Below are 17,451 nucleotides of genomic sequence, written 5' to 3' on the forward strand. Positions count from 1 at the left end.
CCTCCCGCGGCAAGGAGCTCTGGGTGAAAACCTAGTCCAGTTTTTTGGACGGATGATGACGGCGTCTTTCGGCGTTACGACCCTCGTGAAGGCGTCGTTTTTGAGTCTTCGTGTCATGGTGGTGTTGTTGGCCCGGTGGCGATCGGTCTAGCATAGTGATGGTCGGTTCGATGCTTAGCTTCTCTCTCTGTAGCGTGTGTTTGGTCGGTTGGCACATGGTTTGGAGCGTGCTCTGGTGCACATCCTTCCTCGACAGCCAGCCGTCGATGTAAAACTTTCCTTGTAACATTTTTCTCCCTATCTTAATTATATTGAATGACCTCCTTTGGTCATTCCGGCAAAAAAAAAAAAAACTATTACTTCCCCATCCTAAAATATAGCAACCTAATATTGGATTTAATATAACCTATTACTATAAATCTAAATGGGATATACTTAGGTTCGTAGTTTGAGATTATATCTAATCCGGTACTAGGTTATTATTATATTTTAGAATAGATGAAGTATTAGATAGTCTTTGCCTCTCCTTACCGTCAATCCTCCCTACTTACCCATTGGCATTCAGCTGTCAGCACAGCTTAGCATCCTTGAAGTGAAAGTAGGTGGCTCCAAATCAGCCGGACAGCGACTTCAACTGATAAGGTACATTTGTGAAAATTACACCAAGACTACCAACTGATTGACCTTTAGCCTCACATACTCTACATGCAGTAATCAAGTATTAACTGTATTATGTGTCTAATTATGGATTTATGTTAATGTAAAAAACTGCGTGGTCAAGTTATGCCTGATTGACTTAAAAAAAAGTCTGAATTGATAATAGCACTTATATTTATGACAACGAATACATACGCTGAAGCTAGCTCAAACTGAATTCTACACTAGATAAATTATTTTCATGAAATGTGCATTAAGCTTAGCAGATGAACAAAAACCACCTCTACTGAAGGTTGGATGGATCATGGCTGGAGTGATTAATCAAGACTGTTGCAGGAGTCAAACGGAGGATGATATCAGACTGATTACAAGTTTCTTTGTGTGGTCCAGTTCCTGGATTATTAGTTACCCTTCAAGCAAATGGCATTCAAATCAAACGGGAACCATTTTCAGATAGCTCAATCTTTTTGCATCGTATATTGACGTCGCATTCACCTTTTTATTCCATGATTTGACAGAATGAGTGTTTCTGTTTCTATTGTTACAAGATTCAGGCATTCCGCACACATCGTGGATAATTATTTATCAACACACTATAAGTTTACAACTCGATGACAATTGGTGAGCTTGTCAGATCAACAATCCTAGCCATTTCGCCGCCTCCTTTTCTCCCAAGACGACGAGCAATTGGGGTAACCAAGTTTATCACATCTTTCTCAAGGAAGAGAGGAGCAGGGCCACTCTCATCTGACGATGAACTCCTCCCAACATATGGAAATGGAGACGAAATCTGTCCTGACACACCGTCTAGTATTCTTCCACCCTCATCATCACTGGACAAACCCGACGAACATCGAGGCGATGTTGCCGATCCGTCCGATTCCCTTGTCGTCTCATGAATTCCACTCCATGACATGTAACCAAGCTCATCAGTGGAACATTCAGCATCACTAACTGCAGAGGCTGCAGTTCTGGTTTCATGTTCCAATGGTTGTGCTTCAAACAATGGGTTGTCTTCTTGTCCCATCCACTCATCATGTTCCGATGATTCGTCCAATCCTCTTGCTTCTGCTGCTCCAAACACACTCCAATCGATCGGAGCGAAATCGTCGTAATCCGATTCATTGCCTGCATTTCTAATTTCTTCTTCAGGCAATTGAACCAAACCATGCTCTGAAACTGAAAGTTCGTCTCTTGCAGGCGCATGCGCATCATCAGGTTCTTGATGATTCTTCTTCGGAGGCGGCTCGTCGACGTTGTTATCCTCCTCAGAGGAAACACCATCGGTGCAGTACTGGAGATCCTCCAGCGAGCAGACGGCCGTCTTCATGTGGCCCGGCAGCGGCGGGCAGCCGGCGGCGAACTTGGTGTTCTTGGTGGAGAAGAAGTTCACCGTCAGGTTCAGACTGAACAAACACAATATTCAGCAACAACAACAACAAAAAAACATTCAGCTACAGTTTGGTTGCATTCAGTTCAGAGACAGCCATGATCGCGAAGAACAAAGTAAGGAAAACTTACTTCTCCCAGGAGGGGAGGTTGAGCATGGTGTAGGCGAGCTTGACCTTGCTGCCGACGCCGCCGAGCGACTTGAAGCTCGCGGCGGCCTTGCGCACGGCCAGCGATTCCGTCGGGTGCTGCCACGCCCACTCGAACTGAAATCACACCATAAGATTTTAATTTGAGCAAGAAAACATTGGCAAAGACAAGAACAAGAACAAGAACAGCTACACCTATCTCCATGATTGATCTCCCCCAAAAGACAAATGATTGGATTGGATCGGATTTTGGCTGGATTACCTGGAGGGCGGCGACGTTGGTGGGGAAGCCGTAGATGCAGAGGACCATCTCCCATGGGCGGCCGCGCTTGGTCTGCCACGCGCCGCACCGGATCTCGCCGTTGTGCTGCCGGATCCGCCGCCGCGGGTTCACCGTGAACCTGCCATGCCAGCCATCCAATCCCACGTCAATCGCAAGAAGAAGAAGAAGGAAGAAAACCGCGGCGGCGGAATCGCGAGACGAGACGAGGAGCCGCGTCGGATGTCGTACCCGATGTAGGTGGAGCCCTTGCGGCGCGGGCAGAGGGACCGGAGCAGGTAGCAGCAGAAGAACCTCCCTCCTCCTCCTCCGCCGCGGCCGCCTTCCTCCGCCGCCGCCGCCTTGCGTGGCCTCTTCTTACCCTTGGCCGCCTCCGCCGCCCCTCCTCCTCCGCGGCAGGCTTCCTCCTGCCCGTCCACGGCCTCTGCCGCCGCCTTGCGTGGCCTCCTCTTTCCATTGGCCGCCGCCGCCGCCGCCATTCCGCCGGTGTGATGTGATGTGGTGTGATTTGCTCCGCTCTCGTTGATTTTGACCGTTGGAATCTGTCTGGGGGAAAGGGGAAAGAGCCGTTGGCGGATGCGGGGGGCAGGACACTTGTCCATATATGGGCCGGGCCGTGTTAAGTTGGGCTTACGAGGTTTCGGCCCTGATCGAAATGTTTTCTTGTGGGACAAAAAGTTTTATTCGTATTGCACCCTCCTTTTTTTCTGATAAAAAACACCGTTAACTTCCAAACACATGTTTAACTATTTGTCTAATTTAGAAAGTTTATGCAAATGTATAAGTGTCGACGAGTGATACTCGCGGACCGGATGAGTTGAGTATTAGAGTACGTTGGAACGAGAGTTTACGTAGTATGACATCAAGTAGACAAAAGATAAAGATTATACTGGCTCAGACCCCTTGTCAGGTAATAGCCTTAATCCAGTTTATATGGGATTGATGATGATGAGAACAGATTACAAAGGAAGTAGACGAAACAGATGGTACCGATGGGATCGTAGTCGATGAGCTTGACGAGATCTCCTGGCGACTTGGCTCCGCGTACTCCGGCATCGTAAACTATGATGGGTGTGTTGGCGGTGAAATTCGATGCCTTACACTCCTCCCTGGGGGTCTCTTTAATACCGTGGATCATGTTGACCCCCTAAGAAAGATCTAAGAATATTTGATCTGATAATCTGATACAGTATAACAGAAATCATATCCCCTCCAAGTAAGACTTTGGAAATCGCTTATCGCTTAATTCGTAGAGATATTTTCCATAACTTAGGACGGATTCCTAACGGCGTACATATATAAAGACGATCCGTGTACGTGAAAGTATACCTTATCGGTATATTCCATAAGTCGTAGGATAGAAGGTATACCTTATCCATAACCCTGACAATAAGGTATAAGTAGAAAAACTCACAACAAAATTAATAATTAATTATAATTACATATTTTTTTAATAAAATAAATAGTCAAATATGTGATAACAAAGTAAATGGTGTCATCTATTAAAAAAGAAGATATAATTACTTTAGCAGCTGTGATATCGGGCGTACCTCAACATACTCATCCAAGCCCCTTCTCACAAAAAAAAAGAAAAAAAAAGAAAAATACTACTCCTCGAAACTTGTAAAACAAAACAACTTATTCGTACCTGATTAATTAAATATTAGTTCAAGAAGATTTGAAAAATATATTAATATAATATTTTAAAACAACTTTCTTATATAATTTTTTTTAAAAAAACATATCGTTTAGCAATTCAGAAAAGCTAGCGCGTGAAAAATGAGAGTAGAAGTTGAAAAATGAGAGTAGGATTCAGCCGAGAATGCTAATGGGTGGGTGATCGCTCTCCCGTCCGCCAGCGATCACCCGCCCGCCCCCTCCCCTATACGATACACTCCTCCCTCCTCTCCCCCCTTCCTCCTCCCCTTCTTCTCTTCCTACTATAGTATACCACACAAAACTTTTTTAAAAAATAAAAAATTAGAAAAATTTATGTATAGAAATACTATATATAAAAAATTTGAATTCAAATTCAAATTTAAATCAAATATGTAAACTTTTTACTTATAAACTTTGGGTCTATAAATTTTAGGTGTATAAACTTTAGATGTATAGAAATACTATATATATAAAATATTTGAATTCAAATTTGAATTTGAATTCAAATTCAAATTTGAATCGGGTATGTAAACTTTTGACTTCTAAACTTTGGGTCTATAAACTTTAGGTGTATAAACTTTAGATGTATAGAAATACTATATATATAGAAAATATTTGAATTCAAATTCAAATTTGAATTGGATATAATTCAAATTCAAATTTAAAACGGGTATGTAAACTTTTGACTTATAAACTTTAGGTATATAAACTTTAGGTCTATAAACTTTAGGTGTATAAACTTTAGATGTATAGAAATACTATATATAGAAAAATATTTAAATTCAAATTCAAATTTGAATCGGATATATAAACTTTTGACTTATAAACTTTTGGTGTCTAAACTTTAGATGTGTAAACTTGAGGTGTACAAATTTACTAAAGTAGAAAAGTAATAAGGTGCCAAAAAAGAAAACCAGGTGGAGGGGTGGTGGGAGGGAGGGGGGAGGGGATCGATCACTACCCCGTCTCCAGGCGATCGATCGGCCATTAGGATCCCCCGGATTCAGCCTAATAAAACATGGCCCAAGTCCCGTGTGCACCATGCAACCATAATGTGGATCCGGCCCCATAAACATAATACTAAGATGACTTGTGACTTGTGAGTGAGCTAGCTCAAATATTGTAGATTAATTTAAAACTGTTTCAATATATATGTTGTCTCCCAGCTCACTCTCATTAGTTGGTCTTGATGTAGTTATTTTGAGCGTTTCTTATTTACTAGTGGATTCATAAACATTGTGAAAAAAATTAATTGGCCACGTGTAGGACCCATCTTGAGACCACCATCGTTTGGCCTAATATAATATCAGCAACGAAAAAAATTAACATGCGGGTAAAATTTATATATATGTATGTCCTTATGATCTAAAAGACAATACTTAAAAATAAAAATCCTAAAAGTCAACCCTAAATTAATAATCAAATTCTAGCAACAACTTATAATCTAAAAGGTAAACGATGGAAAGCTATGTATAACAATATAATATCATAATACACTATTTTTATATGGTTAAATATTTAAATATAAAAAGGGACCATGACAAACATAAGGGATTAATCAATTTCCAAATGGCATTTAAGCCAGAAATGGACTAGCCAACATATCACACGTGTACGATTTAGGGCTTTTCGTAACTGCCCACATACTTGGCAAAGAATGATATAAGGTTTCTCGCGTCTGATGACTTCCCAACCAGTGTCCAAATCTCTAAATTAAGATGAATCTATATTCTTCCAAGTGCATTACTTCTAGAATTCAAGCCGGTACAAATGACTAATGCCAGCACATACATGTAGCATCTTGCCTGAAATTTCATCACACCTACCAAAATTAATTTGTTTGAGGAAAGAAGTAGATAATGATGTTAACTATCACGTTTATGGAAAACAATTGGTGTCAAACCGGGCCATATTCCTACCCATCTCCCTTTCCCGTTTTATGTAGATTGCTAGATACCACATGCTACTGTGGATTATATACTTTGATTATAGAGATACATTAAATATTTTGATAGATAGGTTTAACAAATAATTTGTTCGTCTAAACATTAATAAACAATACAGTAGAAGATTTTTTTTTAAAAAATGTATTTTTTGAAGCATAGAGCAAATCAAATATAATCTTTTTCAATATTTCGGTAAATAATCCGGAAAAAAACTGAGAAGTTGAAACGAAACGAACGCAAACCTAAGTCTCTGATGACACAAATACTCCATCCGTACTCGTAAAGAAAGTCGTTTATGACAATATTTAAGTCAAACCTTGGGAATATAAATCATGAATAACTCTCAAGTTGTTGAGTTTGAAAATGTAAAAATTATATGAATAGATTCGTCTTGAAAAATATTTTCATAAAAGTATACATATATATCACTTTTTAATAAATATTTTTATAGAAACAAGAAGTCAAAGTTGTGTTTTGGAGACCGTGTCGCTGTCCAAAACGACTTCCTTTACGAGTATGGAGGGAGTATGCTATAGCCAACCACATTTATTCGCAACAATTTCTCCACATCTACCGTGCAGTACATAAATGTATTTTTTAGCAACAATTTCATAGTACTCCAGTACCATTACCAAACCAAACTCCCATGACATCAAAGTTAATTAGCCTAATAGTCTGGGCCCACTTTCCAGTGTCACACGTGTACTCTTCTAGTACATGACCCACAGTGTGAGAACTGAGTGGTTTGGTGGCAACCTGTTCTTCCCCCACAACAGAAATGGCAAACAGCAGCACACAGTTGCCACCCCAGGAGGTGCATGCATTAATCAATTTAATCACACCTACCAAAACGATGTTAACTTGTTCAATAATAAGGACAAGGATCTAATTCGATCGACAGACACCGACGACTCACACACCAAATCGATGGATCAAAATATAGCTGGTCTGTAGCTTATTTCTGCCCCCAAAAATACAACCATTATTAATTGGAAATAATTCACACATGCACCAAATATTTGGTAGGTAATATTCCAGACCTTAAGATTCACACTGCATATGCATATACAGGGTAAAACTATAGATTTTCATATTTTTTTAAGATAGTAAAAATGGTTCATATCATTGACCTTTTTAAGATAGGGAAGATGAATAGTAAAAAACTCGAGCTTTTGTGGGACAAATCGCTATCCCCTTCTAACGATGTCCACTGATGTATGGAACAGAAATATGTCATACAGAGTACTATAATGGAATATCTATGTTATCTAAACTGAAATAGAAATTTTGATTATTAATTCTAAGAGTATAACACTATTGTGTATAGTATCATGTTAATTGTATATAAACGCACTACATTAAAGAACAAGTGTAGGGCAGTTGAAAGACAGAAAGATAATTTTTAGTTATTGCAAACTTAATTGGCAATGCCAAACTGACTAATTTTCAGTGGATCTCAGGGGCGGATCTACAGTGTTAGGCACCGACGACTTTCAGTAAAACCTGTAACAAAACTGCTAATCCATATGTTATAACACCATGATATAAGTATAATTAGCATACTATGACACCGATAGACACGTTATGACACCAACAAATCGATTTTCTGGATCCGCCACTGGTGGATCTACATATTACTGAAATATATTTAGCAATTCGGGGACGATGAATATTACAGTGTAATCCATTCTGAACCTAAAACCAAATTATTACTTTTTTTTTCGTCGTTTTCACTTGGATATCGTGTGTGTCGGTTTATAAGCCGCAGTCGGAAAAAAAAGCCTATAATTGCAGACATATCCATGTCTGAATTCACTGCATATATATGCAGAGCTAATGACAGATAGATACTATCCCACGTCTGAATAATTCAGCACGAAGCATTTTCACGCGTCGCATCGGCCGTCGCCTACGTGTTTTACGGTACAGCGATGGCTGGACGACGGCAATCTATCAAACCTGCAAACTGCTTTTTATCGTCTGCCTGCAGCAGCTTAGCTTCCTGAACAGCCACAACAAGGACGCCCTAACAACCGTTGATTCCAAGCGTCAATGGGGATTTATTCATGCATGCACATATTTGTAAGTGACAGCATGATTAGATGATTGCTGCAGATGATTAGATAGCAGGTCGGTTTATTTGTGTGTGAGGTCCTCTTTTTCTTCAGATGTTCTTTTGTTTCCAAACATTTAACCAAGACAGAGGAAACGATTAAATAAGTCGCAATATATTTCAAAGAAATTTAATGGCATATTTTGTTTAAAGCTGATGGGTGATCGATGAAACTGAGTTTGTGATAATTATTTAAGGGCATAAACAAATAAATTAAATATTAGAAAGTTAAAAGGTTGATTTTAAAAGTGTTCCTTTTGAAAATCGTTCTGTTTGAGAGCTTAGAAAGCATGCCAGTGATAATCATCATAATTTTACCTCCCGTGATTAAAAAAAAGATAATTTAATGGTGCCATATATACGACTATATGTGATACCATTAATTTATGACCGAACAAAGTTGTTGTTCTACAACTCTTGTAACATTTGGAACGGCAATGCCTTATTGATTTTCTAGAGTTTGCAAAATTGTACTGCATAATTAATTATTTGAAGAAATTAAACACTCGTCATACACATCGCTCGAATGGAGTATTGTTCCTAGAATCTGCAGCAAGCTTAGCTAAGTCTTAATCCAAAGGAAGACAGTAACTTGCAAGCTAAGTACTAAAAGTTAGTTAACCTAATCCACGACAAAAAATCTTTGTGCTTGTTTGACTAAAAATCACATGAGCTGGGTCAATTACATCCATACACTTTCTCTTGTCCTCACATTGTACCTTCACTTCCATCGTCAGATGTACATTCACCGTCACATTCTAATCGTACAAGGCTACAGATAAGTACTGACAAAAGTGGCTAACGTGTGTGCTTAATTAGCAGAGACATTATGAACAAATCAATGACCTGATGACTGTCTGAAAGTTTCAGGGGAGATGAGATGGATGACACTGCACCAGCTTAATTATAGCTTTGATTTTTGTGCTGGACTGATCCGAAAAAGCAGAGTCATAAACTTGGACTAGCTGAACTCTTTTTTGTTCTTAAATGAAGCTAATGAAACCTGGTCAATTTGAAACCTTTAACAACAGTTCTTGCACTATTCTAATATGTTGAAGTGCAAAGTTTTTCGCGTTCTCAAAAAATAAAAAACAGTTCTTGCATTATATTAGCTCAATAGAATGTTTCATGTGATGCCAAGAGTAGTTTCAGTTATCGTCATTGTCGACATACTTTTATAAGTATCAGTTTGATTGATAAATTTTAATCAATTTTCAATATTGGTAAATTTATTACTGATAGATATGTTTCGAAAAGAAATTTTATTGACAGCACTATGCATGCACTGCACATGCCTTTCTAACAACACATTTCTTTGAACTTTTCAACACAGTTCGATTGCTCGAAAGTTCAGGGAAATGACCCTGTAACCACTGCAATAACTTACTGTCAATCATACACCATGCAATTTCTCTCAGAATCACTGAATTGCTACCCTTTCAACAGTTTTAATTGGTGAGTTAAAAGGCCTAGATATGATCATGTGACCAGCATATATGCGAAGCAACCAAACATTATTCTTCTGAATTCAGATGCCCTATAATCAAACTGTTGCAGCAGAGACCTGCTTTTGCAAAAGGTCTTAAAGAAGAACAAAGAAACATAAAGTAAAGCAACCTTAGATTTTTGTACTGGTATTTCATCTGCATGAACCAATGAATGTGTGCAAGATGCTGATCTATGAAATGATAAGTGGTTACGAGTTCAATTCGGTGTCTGCCTTTTTTCTCATCCATCTATCGTGTTGCAGGGTACATAAATTCTTTTCTTCGTGGGGAAACAAACATGTGTAATTAAATACGCACGCACCGGTAGGCAGTTTGTTAAGCATATAGGATTATGATTAGATATACGTTTGTGAATGTAGTCCTTGTATTTAATTTTTCTTTTCATGTTGCAGAGTACTTTGCAGCCTTTTCTGTAGCTAGGTTAGATGACACAATCATGGAGGCAATTATCAAATTAATCGCGCTGAGTATTTTAATTCAGAGATATTGATGTGATCTCAGAGTAACACTAGCAAACAAAGGGATTATTTATCTACTTCAAGGATCTTTGCTCTCATTTCTGGAAAAAGGGAGATCTTTGGAGGTATTTTTAGAAGATGATTTATATTTCAATTTATTCCAACCAAATATGAAGGAAGTTAATTAATTAAACAAGATATATTTCAGTCATGAGATCCTTTCTTTTTTTTTTGTGGTGTGCTTAAATATATACTCATTTCTATTTTTAATATATACCATTGTTTAGACAAACATTTAATCATTCGCCTTATCCAATTTTTAACATAAAACAATATAAGTAATGCTTAAAAAATCTTTAATGATACATCAAGTTATAACAAAATAAATAATAATTACATAATTTTTAATAAAATGAATGATAAAACGTACTTATCTTAAAAAGTCAGTGGTACAATATATTAAAAACTGGAGGGAGTATAGGGAGTATGTTCTAACTCCGTATTAACATGATTTTCATAAAAGAGATGAGCAGATAATCACTAGTTAAATATATCGTAGAAAACGGTTATGAACACAAGAGAAGCTACCTCCACAAGGCTGCCAACACATCCTTCTATCTCATTCTCATCCCCTTTTTTCTCCTGATCTTCAACCTAACACAGCACCTAGCTAGTACTTGCATGCACACCATCTTCTTCTTTACTACACAACTTTGCAGTTTGTACACACTATAGCTAGTACTAGTACTAGTACTACTTAAACTACATCATTGTACTGTTAATTAAATCATCATGGTCATTATCACTTAAGCTCAAAACTTAATTGCCAACACACATCATCAGTAGCTAGCTAGCTACCTTTGTGCTCCACCATTCTTCATCCTCAAGCTAGATACTAGCTAGGTAGCTAGCTAATTGCCACCATTGACAAAGAAAAAAAAAGCCATCTCAATCAAAGCTCCCATATATATACACCTCTCTCACTCACTCAATCACAATTTCACAAACAGCTAGCTCCATCAAATTCATTTTGAGCAGTGTACCTTCTAATTAGCAAACGCATACACTTTTCCCTTTGCAAATTGCAAATCTCTCTCTCTTTAATTAATTGGCTTGAAAATTTGTCTCTGGTTTGGTTTGATTTGTCTCAGTGATCATATCTCTGAATTAATCTGTGTCTTAATGAGCTCGAGTGGTGGTAAGGGAGAAGGAGGAGGAGGGAAGCCGCAGTTGCTGATGAGCTCGAGGATCATGTCGTCGTCGTCGGCGGCGGCGGATCGCGGCGCCGCGGGCGGGGCGTCGTCGTTCCGGGTGTACTACAGCCTCGGCGCCGCCGGCACCGTGCCGTTCGTCTGGGAGTCCAAGCCCGGCACGCCCAAGAGCACCGTCGTGCCGGCGTCCGCCGCCGACGGCGGCTACGCCATGCCGCCGATCTCGCCGCCGCCGTCGTACTCGTACCAGTGGTCGTCGTGCAACTCCGATCAGCCGCCGCCGCCGTCGAAGGCCAAGAAGTGCAGGAGGAGGCTGTCGACGTCGTCGTCGTCGTGTTCTTGGGCGTCGTCGGGAGGATGGATGAGCTGGCTGACGAGCTTCAGGCGGCGACAGCGGTGGCTGCCGCCGTCGCCGGGGAAGACGACGTATCGCCGGCGCTGGCTCGGGCAGGACGGCGGCGTGGCCGTCGACGACGTCGTCGTCGTCCGGCGATCGCCGCCGCGGCGCGCCGTGCCGTGCTTCGGAGCGGGCAAAGTTCACTGGTGATCAAATTGAATTGGTACTGTTCATCAAATCAAGGTTGTTGATTAATTAATTAAGTGTACTTTTGTAGCTGTCACAAGAGTATAGTGTGGTGTTTGTGCTGGAAATTTTTCATATTTTCTAGGTTGGATTAGTCTTTTCCTTCTTCTGAGTTTCTGGTAGATTTCATGCAGTGTTTGGTTGTTAATTTGGGGGATGAATAATTGTTTCTGTATAAGAGTCGTTTGGACTTTTCGGTCCTATTTGCTAAAGCTTCGACTCCTAGAGTGAAACTGTGGATGGGCCTGAACCGTGCTACACCCCTCTAGTTCTTTTTTTATCATTCTAATCCACTTCATTTTTTTTAGGTGAAGCTGAACTATTTGATTGAGCTACAGCTCTTGATGCAGTTAGTGCTGAAGTCCTGCCAAACAGGTCTTTCATGTATTTAGATAGTTCATTAACTAAGAACATATTTTTTAATGTCATATACAAATTCCCGATCTCTGGATCCAGGATATGCACAACCATACTCTCTCTATCCAAAAAAAAACCAACCTAGTATTGGATGGGATGTTTTCTAGTCCTATCCAAATTCGTTGGATTAGGAAACATTCCATCCAATTCTAGGTTGGCTTTTTATGGGACGGAGGGAGTAACTATTAAGAGGTTCTAACATGGGTTGAGAACTAACTTTAAAAAATAAAAAAAAAAACCAAGAAGATCAAGAATCTATCAAGCGTCATAATGTTTATTACTAAATCTCTATCCATGGTTGGTAAAGACTAAAAGAGCTCCCTATATGTGCAATAAAAACATTAATATTTATTGTTTTAAGGAAAAAATATTTGTTAATTGAACAAAACGATCAAATTTAGAGCCCACACAATGGTCTCCATGGAATATGTTCCCTTCATTTAGAGAATTCTAGCGTTATGGTGGTTTCTCAAAAAGGAAAAGGACAATTTGATAAGCACACGCATAGGTCCAGACACTTAACTTTTGCTAACACCACCTACTATTTGCAACATTTATGTGGATTGTTTATGTATGACCTTTGGTAATACTTGTTTTATTGTGGAACATGACATCAAGTCCAGGGCTGGAATTTTCCTTCAGATATATGTCAGAACCATGGTTGTTAAAGACAAGTTGTTTTCATTTGTTTTAAAGAAATCCACACTGGAGTTCTGAAGAAGTATGTCTTAAGCTAGATTAGGAACTAGCAGGTTAGAAAATATCATCAACTGCAGATACAAACAATGTGCACCTTTGAAAATAATAACATTACTCTGCCAAATTGGAAAAAAAATAGAGGAAACAAATGACCAAAGTACTTTTCACAATGTTATTCTGGATGGCATAATAAATGTGCACCTCTGATAGCTCCTCACATCTAATCATATCCATCATTGTGCTCACCTATGTTATATTTAGTGGTGGAAATTTAAAGTTTCAGGTTGGATATATCCCTTTCCAGAGTTCAGATCTTGCATGGGCGACAGGTATCATTATAATGATGAGTTCAGGTTGTTTATTTTGCAGGACATGCATGTCTTCCATGACTGGATGTGCATCCTTGTGAATCTGTGGGGTTTTAATTAATTATCTGGGAACCACATGGATAACAAATACTCCATAATATCATGTATAGAATCGTGATTTGTTTTTATAGTTCTCCATAAATTATTTTTTGTTCGAGTTGTTTCATACCTGAACAGATGAAGTCACTTAATTAGGAGTGCCAACAACAGCTCGATGATTTACTGAAGATGCTTCCCCTATATAACCATACTATTGCAGTCAATTCTTATCATAGTGTAGTGGATCTCTCTCACAGGGGAAAAAAAGAGACTTTAATAATATAGAAGTCCATAAACTTTTTTTAATAGGACAAACTTGAACCTTGATGTACATGGATCGATGAGATCTTAAGAATATTTGGCTTGTTGAAATCTGAAACTTTCCCCTGTTGTGTTGATCAAAGAGTCAAAAGTAATATGTTTGGGAATTCATTAAGAATCAGTACAAGCAGGTTAGAATTTCTGGTCAATCTCTAGCTTCAAAGAAGCTTCGATCGATTTCCACACATGGTTGTTCAGAAAAAGGATTAGCAAAATGCAACATTTGGTGTGCCCATTGACACACAAGAGCAGGGTGATCATTCTTTCATGCATCTAACTACTATATCTAACTAATTTCATCTGAATGCAGAACTTAGTTAGATGCAAAATTTCCATGCATGTTCAGATAAAATTACAGCAGGATCACCTGCAAGGAAGCTTTTGATCTTCAGAGTTCTTTTTTTTCCCCTCTTTTTCACCTTGTCGATCGGCCTGGTCTCTGGCTCGTGCTGATCTGGATCACTGCTCCTCGTCGTATATCCCTCGCGATCTCATCCAAGATGACAACAAGTGCCATGACGAAAACGTAGTCGACATGCGGGAACACGGTCACACTGAACTTGCTCCCAACGAATATCATGTCTGAAAGATCGCTAAACTTGCGGTTTATCTGCACAACCAGGAGAAATTAAGCTGTTTATTTCAGAGAGAGAGAGAGAGAGAGAGAGAGAGAGAGAGAGAAATTGTGGTAGGCAAGCTAGAGTGGTCAGGGTGATGCAGGGTTTGCAGTTCCCAGTCTGGATTTCAGGGGCAAAAGAAAAAGTTTGCAGGTTTTGCAAAGAAGTTTATGAAACATCGAGTGCATAATTTACACAGAACTGAGATTTGAACATGATTATTTTTGCTTTCATTTGGGCATATTCTTTGAACTTCTTTTATGTGTCTAGTATATCTTAGGAACTTCTTGTCATTGTACATTATCAAACCAATCAATGTATAGTACAGGGAAACAAGAAACTTCAAGCTAAAAAAATAGGATTTCTCATCATTTGCTTGTTGGCTTATCTTGAAAGCTAAAAAAATAAACTAAAATAAAGTTATCTAGCCGGGAAGAAAAATATAAATGACAAAGTTACCCCTAATGAATATATTAATAAATTACTAATTTATCTTTAATAACGAATAGATCATATCATTTCTACTGACAATATAATACTATCAGTAGAAAGTACCGGAAGATCACTCAAAACTTTTACTCCCTCCGTCCCAATATAAGTGCAGCCATAATTTTCCGTGCCCAATTTTGACCGTCCGTCTTATTTAAATTTTTTTGTAAAAATTTGAGAACACAAGTCACACATAAAGTATTATTCATGTTTTATAATCTTATAAAAATAAAAATACTAATTATAAAAAAAAATTCAAATAAGACGGATGATCAAAGTTGAGCACGGAAACTCATGGTTGCAATTAAAATGGGACAAAGGAGTAGGTGATAGAAAGAAAAAGCTTAAGTCGGAAGCTTTTCCATTTGTTGATGATTGGAAAGACAAAATAAAAAGACAAAGTAGAAGTCAGACTTTTCAATACTCATGTTTTTCCTGATCAGGGCAGCTGATTGGGGAAAATAATATCCATGTCACTTTCAAACACATTTCATTATTTAGATAACTGAAATAAGATCATTTGGCATTATAAAACCCCAAATCAGATTAAATTTTTGGAATGAAACGCCACCATATGCCTGTTTTTCCCCTCTACACAATTTAATTATGATTGACCTACAGAAACCATGCTGCAAATGGCCTATATTCAACTGAATTTTGATCAGCAACACTTGGCTCTGCAACCTGATCTTTAAACAGAAAACATTCACTGCTGTAAGCAGTTATACAACATCGATCAATCTTGAAGGTAATTACAAATCATGGAACACCAGCGAAAATAAACATAATTCAAAGAAAAATTTACACACATCCTCAACCAGATAGCAATACCTAGAACAGAGGTAATTTGACAGATATGAAAGTGAAATTTAAAAGGGTGCTTGGGATGAGAGTGCTTCCAGTTCATCACTCCTTTCTGTCCCTGTGAACATCATCCAGAATCGCAACAAGAGCCGCGATGAACACGTAGTCGACTTGCGGGAACACGGTGATGCTGAATACGTCCCTCCCCAGCACCACACTTGCAGCGGTGTGCTTACGGTTCATCTGCAGGTATTAGGACATGCATAACAAATCTATTAAAGTTTTGTTCTGAACCTCCACAATGTGATGAGAGACATAGGCAGTAAACTTACTTGAGCTATGATTGTGTTTGATTTGCCAAGGTAGAAGGCAGATGATCTGTCACAGTAGCTGCCCTTGATCTTGAAATCGCAGACTTGCTCCGCGGTATTCCCGGCCAAGAAGATATCCATCTCCGTCTTCATCAACTGGAGCATTGAGGACTTCTTCACGGTGAAGAGCTTATCGCACGAATGTGCGCTGTCCCCTCTGTATACTTCCCATCTGTTGTGCATGCTAAGTATCTGAAAATTTTGCTGTTCTTAGGTGGATATTCAATTGGGGATCATTCTCAACTTGCTGAAATGTTTGCTTTTGTAAAATACTAAAAATGTGCAAGAATTGAATGCCTTGTGTGGATTTCAACATCTAAAGAACAGGTCAAGATCACAAGAATCACGAAAATAGTCAACGTTCCAATTGAAATTGTGACAGTGATTAATTAGGCAGAAAGAAAGATTCAGTTCACCAAGACGGCATCGATTGCCAAACGATCCATAATCCAGGCGCCTTTACGAAGACACGAAATTCTAATTAATTCGATCCTAATTTCCACGAGCTCTCTCTTCTCAGCGAATTTGACCACCTTTGTATCATTCTCAAAAGGAAGAAGAAAAAATTCAAGGAATATAAAAACCTTCTCATCCAATCAATCTCCATGAAACGCGTTGACCATGTGATTAACATATTAAAAAAAACACGAAATCAGATCAAGACGAAATCCTCTCTCTAGCTGTTGGTGTACTTGAAAATACTACTCCTTGGATTTCTTGGATTCCCTCGAGTACTTGATTTCTTGGATTCCCCTCCTGAATCCCCGATCAAGTCTACTAGGTCTAGACAAATCAAAAGAAAAAAAGAAAGAAATACTTAATTAATTACCTTCTCTTGCATGGAGAGGAGTGGTTGGCCGACGGCGTCGTGGAGGACGCGGCGGTGGCGGACGCTGAAGAGGGTGCCCTTGACGTTGAGGACGACGTTGTCGTTGGCGTCGGTGACGGTGAAGTCGCCGTCGGTGAGGCTGATGGACTTCTTGGTCACCGTCAGCGGCACCACGTACGGCGCGCAGTACTGCGGGCCAACCACCACCACCGGCTCCGTCGGCCCCGCCGCCATGGGCGCCGGCGCCGGCAGCATCGGGGCCATCGGATTCATTTTTAGTTAGATTGTCGGTGAATGGAAGAGAGAGAGGGAAAGAGAGGTGGTGGCGTCAGGTTAATTAGCTTCCTCGTGTGCGCTACTGGTTATTAGTACTCGCTCCCTCCATATGGAGTATTTCTTTTGACAAAATTAAATCATTAATCATGTGACAAAATTAATAAACTATACACATGCATGTAACTAACAAGGATTAAGATAGCTTCTTGGATTCCAATCATTTTAGTTTAGTCCTATAAATGAGTCTTAGACTTTTGAAAAAAAAAAC

At 39.2% G+C, this 17,451-nt stretch overlaps 3 protein-coding genes across 3 annotated transcripts; 1 reads left to right on the forward strand and 2 right to left on the reverse strand.

Moving 5' to 3' along the window:
• Window positions 1–1,111: 1,111 nt before the first annotated feature.
• LOC4342773 (uncharacterized) lies at window positions 1,112–2,999 on the reverse strand. The gene is made up of 4 exons (XM_015789745.3): window positions 2,707–2,999; window positions 2,458–2,596; window positions 2,179–2,312; window positions 1,112–2,063 (listed from the first exon to the last, which is right to left on the reverse strand). The coding sequence occupies exons 1-4, from the start codon at window positions 2,952–2,954 to the stop codon at window positions 1,259–1,261; spliced, it is 1,326 nt and encodes a 441-aa protein (XP_015645231.1). The 5' UTR covers window positions 2,955–2,999; the 3' UTR covers window positions 1,112–1,258.
• Window positions 3,000–11,410: 8,411 nt separating this feature from the next.
• On the forward strand, window positions 11,411–11,917 carry LOC9266369 (uncharacterized). The gene has a single exon (XM_015790292.3). It carries the CDS (start codon window positions 11,411–11,413, stop codon window positions 11,915–11,917), a length of 507 nt encoding a protein of 168 aa, XP_015645778.2.
• A 3,657-nt stretch (window positions 11,918–15,574) lies between these two features.
• Window positions 15,575–17,246, reverse strand: LOC4342774 (protein LURP-one-related 10). Its single transcript, XM_015789705.3, has 3 exons — window positions 16,908–17,246; window positions 16,040–16,270; window positions 15,575–15,950 (listed from the first exon to the last, which is right to left on the reverse strand). Exons 1-3 carry the CDS (start codon window positions 17,178–17,180, stop codon window positions 15,810–15,812), a joined length of 645 nt encoding a protein of 214 aa, XP_015645191.1. The 5' UTR covers window positions 17,181–17,246; the 3' UTR covers window positions 15,575–15,809.
• Between the last annotated feature and the right edge of the window lie 205 nt (window positions 17,247–17,451).

The sequence above is a fragment of the Oryza sativa genome, chromosome 7 (genome assembly GCF_034140825.1).
Source record: "Oryza sativa Japonica Group chromosome 7, ASM3414082v1".
NCBI classification, from domain to species: domain Eukaryota; kingdom Viridiplantae; phylum Streptophyta; class Magnoliopsida; order Poales; family Poaceae; genus Oryza; species Oryza sativa.

Bases quoted from the DNA above. Each gene is read 5' to 3' on its own strand.
- LOC4342774 (XM_015789705.3), bottom strand. From the start codon at position 17,180: ATGAATCCGATGGCCCCGATGCTGCCGGCGCCGGCGCCCATGGCGGCG. The intron at 16,271-16,907 runs GTAATTAATTAA...CAAAATTTTCAG, and splicing joins TCCTCTCCATGCAAGAGAAG to ATACTTAGCATGCACAACAG. The intron at 15,951-16,039 runs GTAAGTTTACTG...TAATACCTGCAG, and splicing joins CAAACACAATCATAGCTCAA to ATGAACCGTAAGCACACCGC.
- LOC4342773 (XM_015789745.3), bottom strand. From the start codon at position 2,954: ATGGCGGCGGCGGCGGCGGCCAATGGAAAGAGGAGGCCACGCAAGGCG. The intron at 2,597-2,706 runs GTACGACATCCG...CTGGCATGGCAG, and splicing joins AAGGGCTCCACCTACATCGG to GTTCACGGTGAACCCGCGGC. The intron at 2,313-2,457 runs GTAATCCAGCCA...GTGTGATTTCAG, and splicing joins CCAACGTCGCCGCCCTCCAG to TTCGAGTGGGCGTGGCAGCA.
- LOC9266369 (XM_015790292.3), top strand. From the start codon at position 11,411: ATGTCGTCGTCGTCGGCGGCGGCGGATCGCGGCGCCGCGGGCGGGGCG.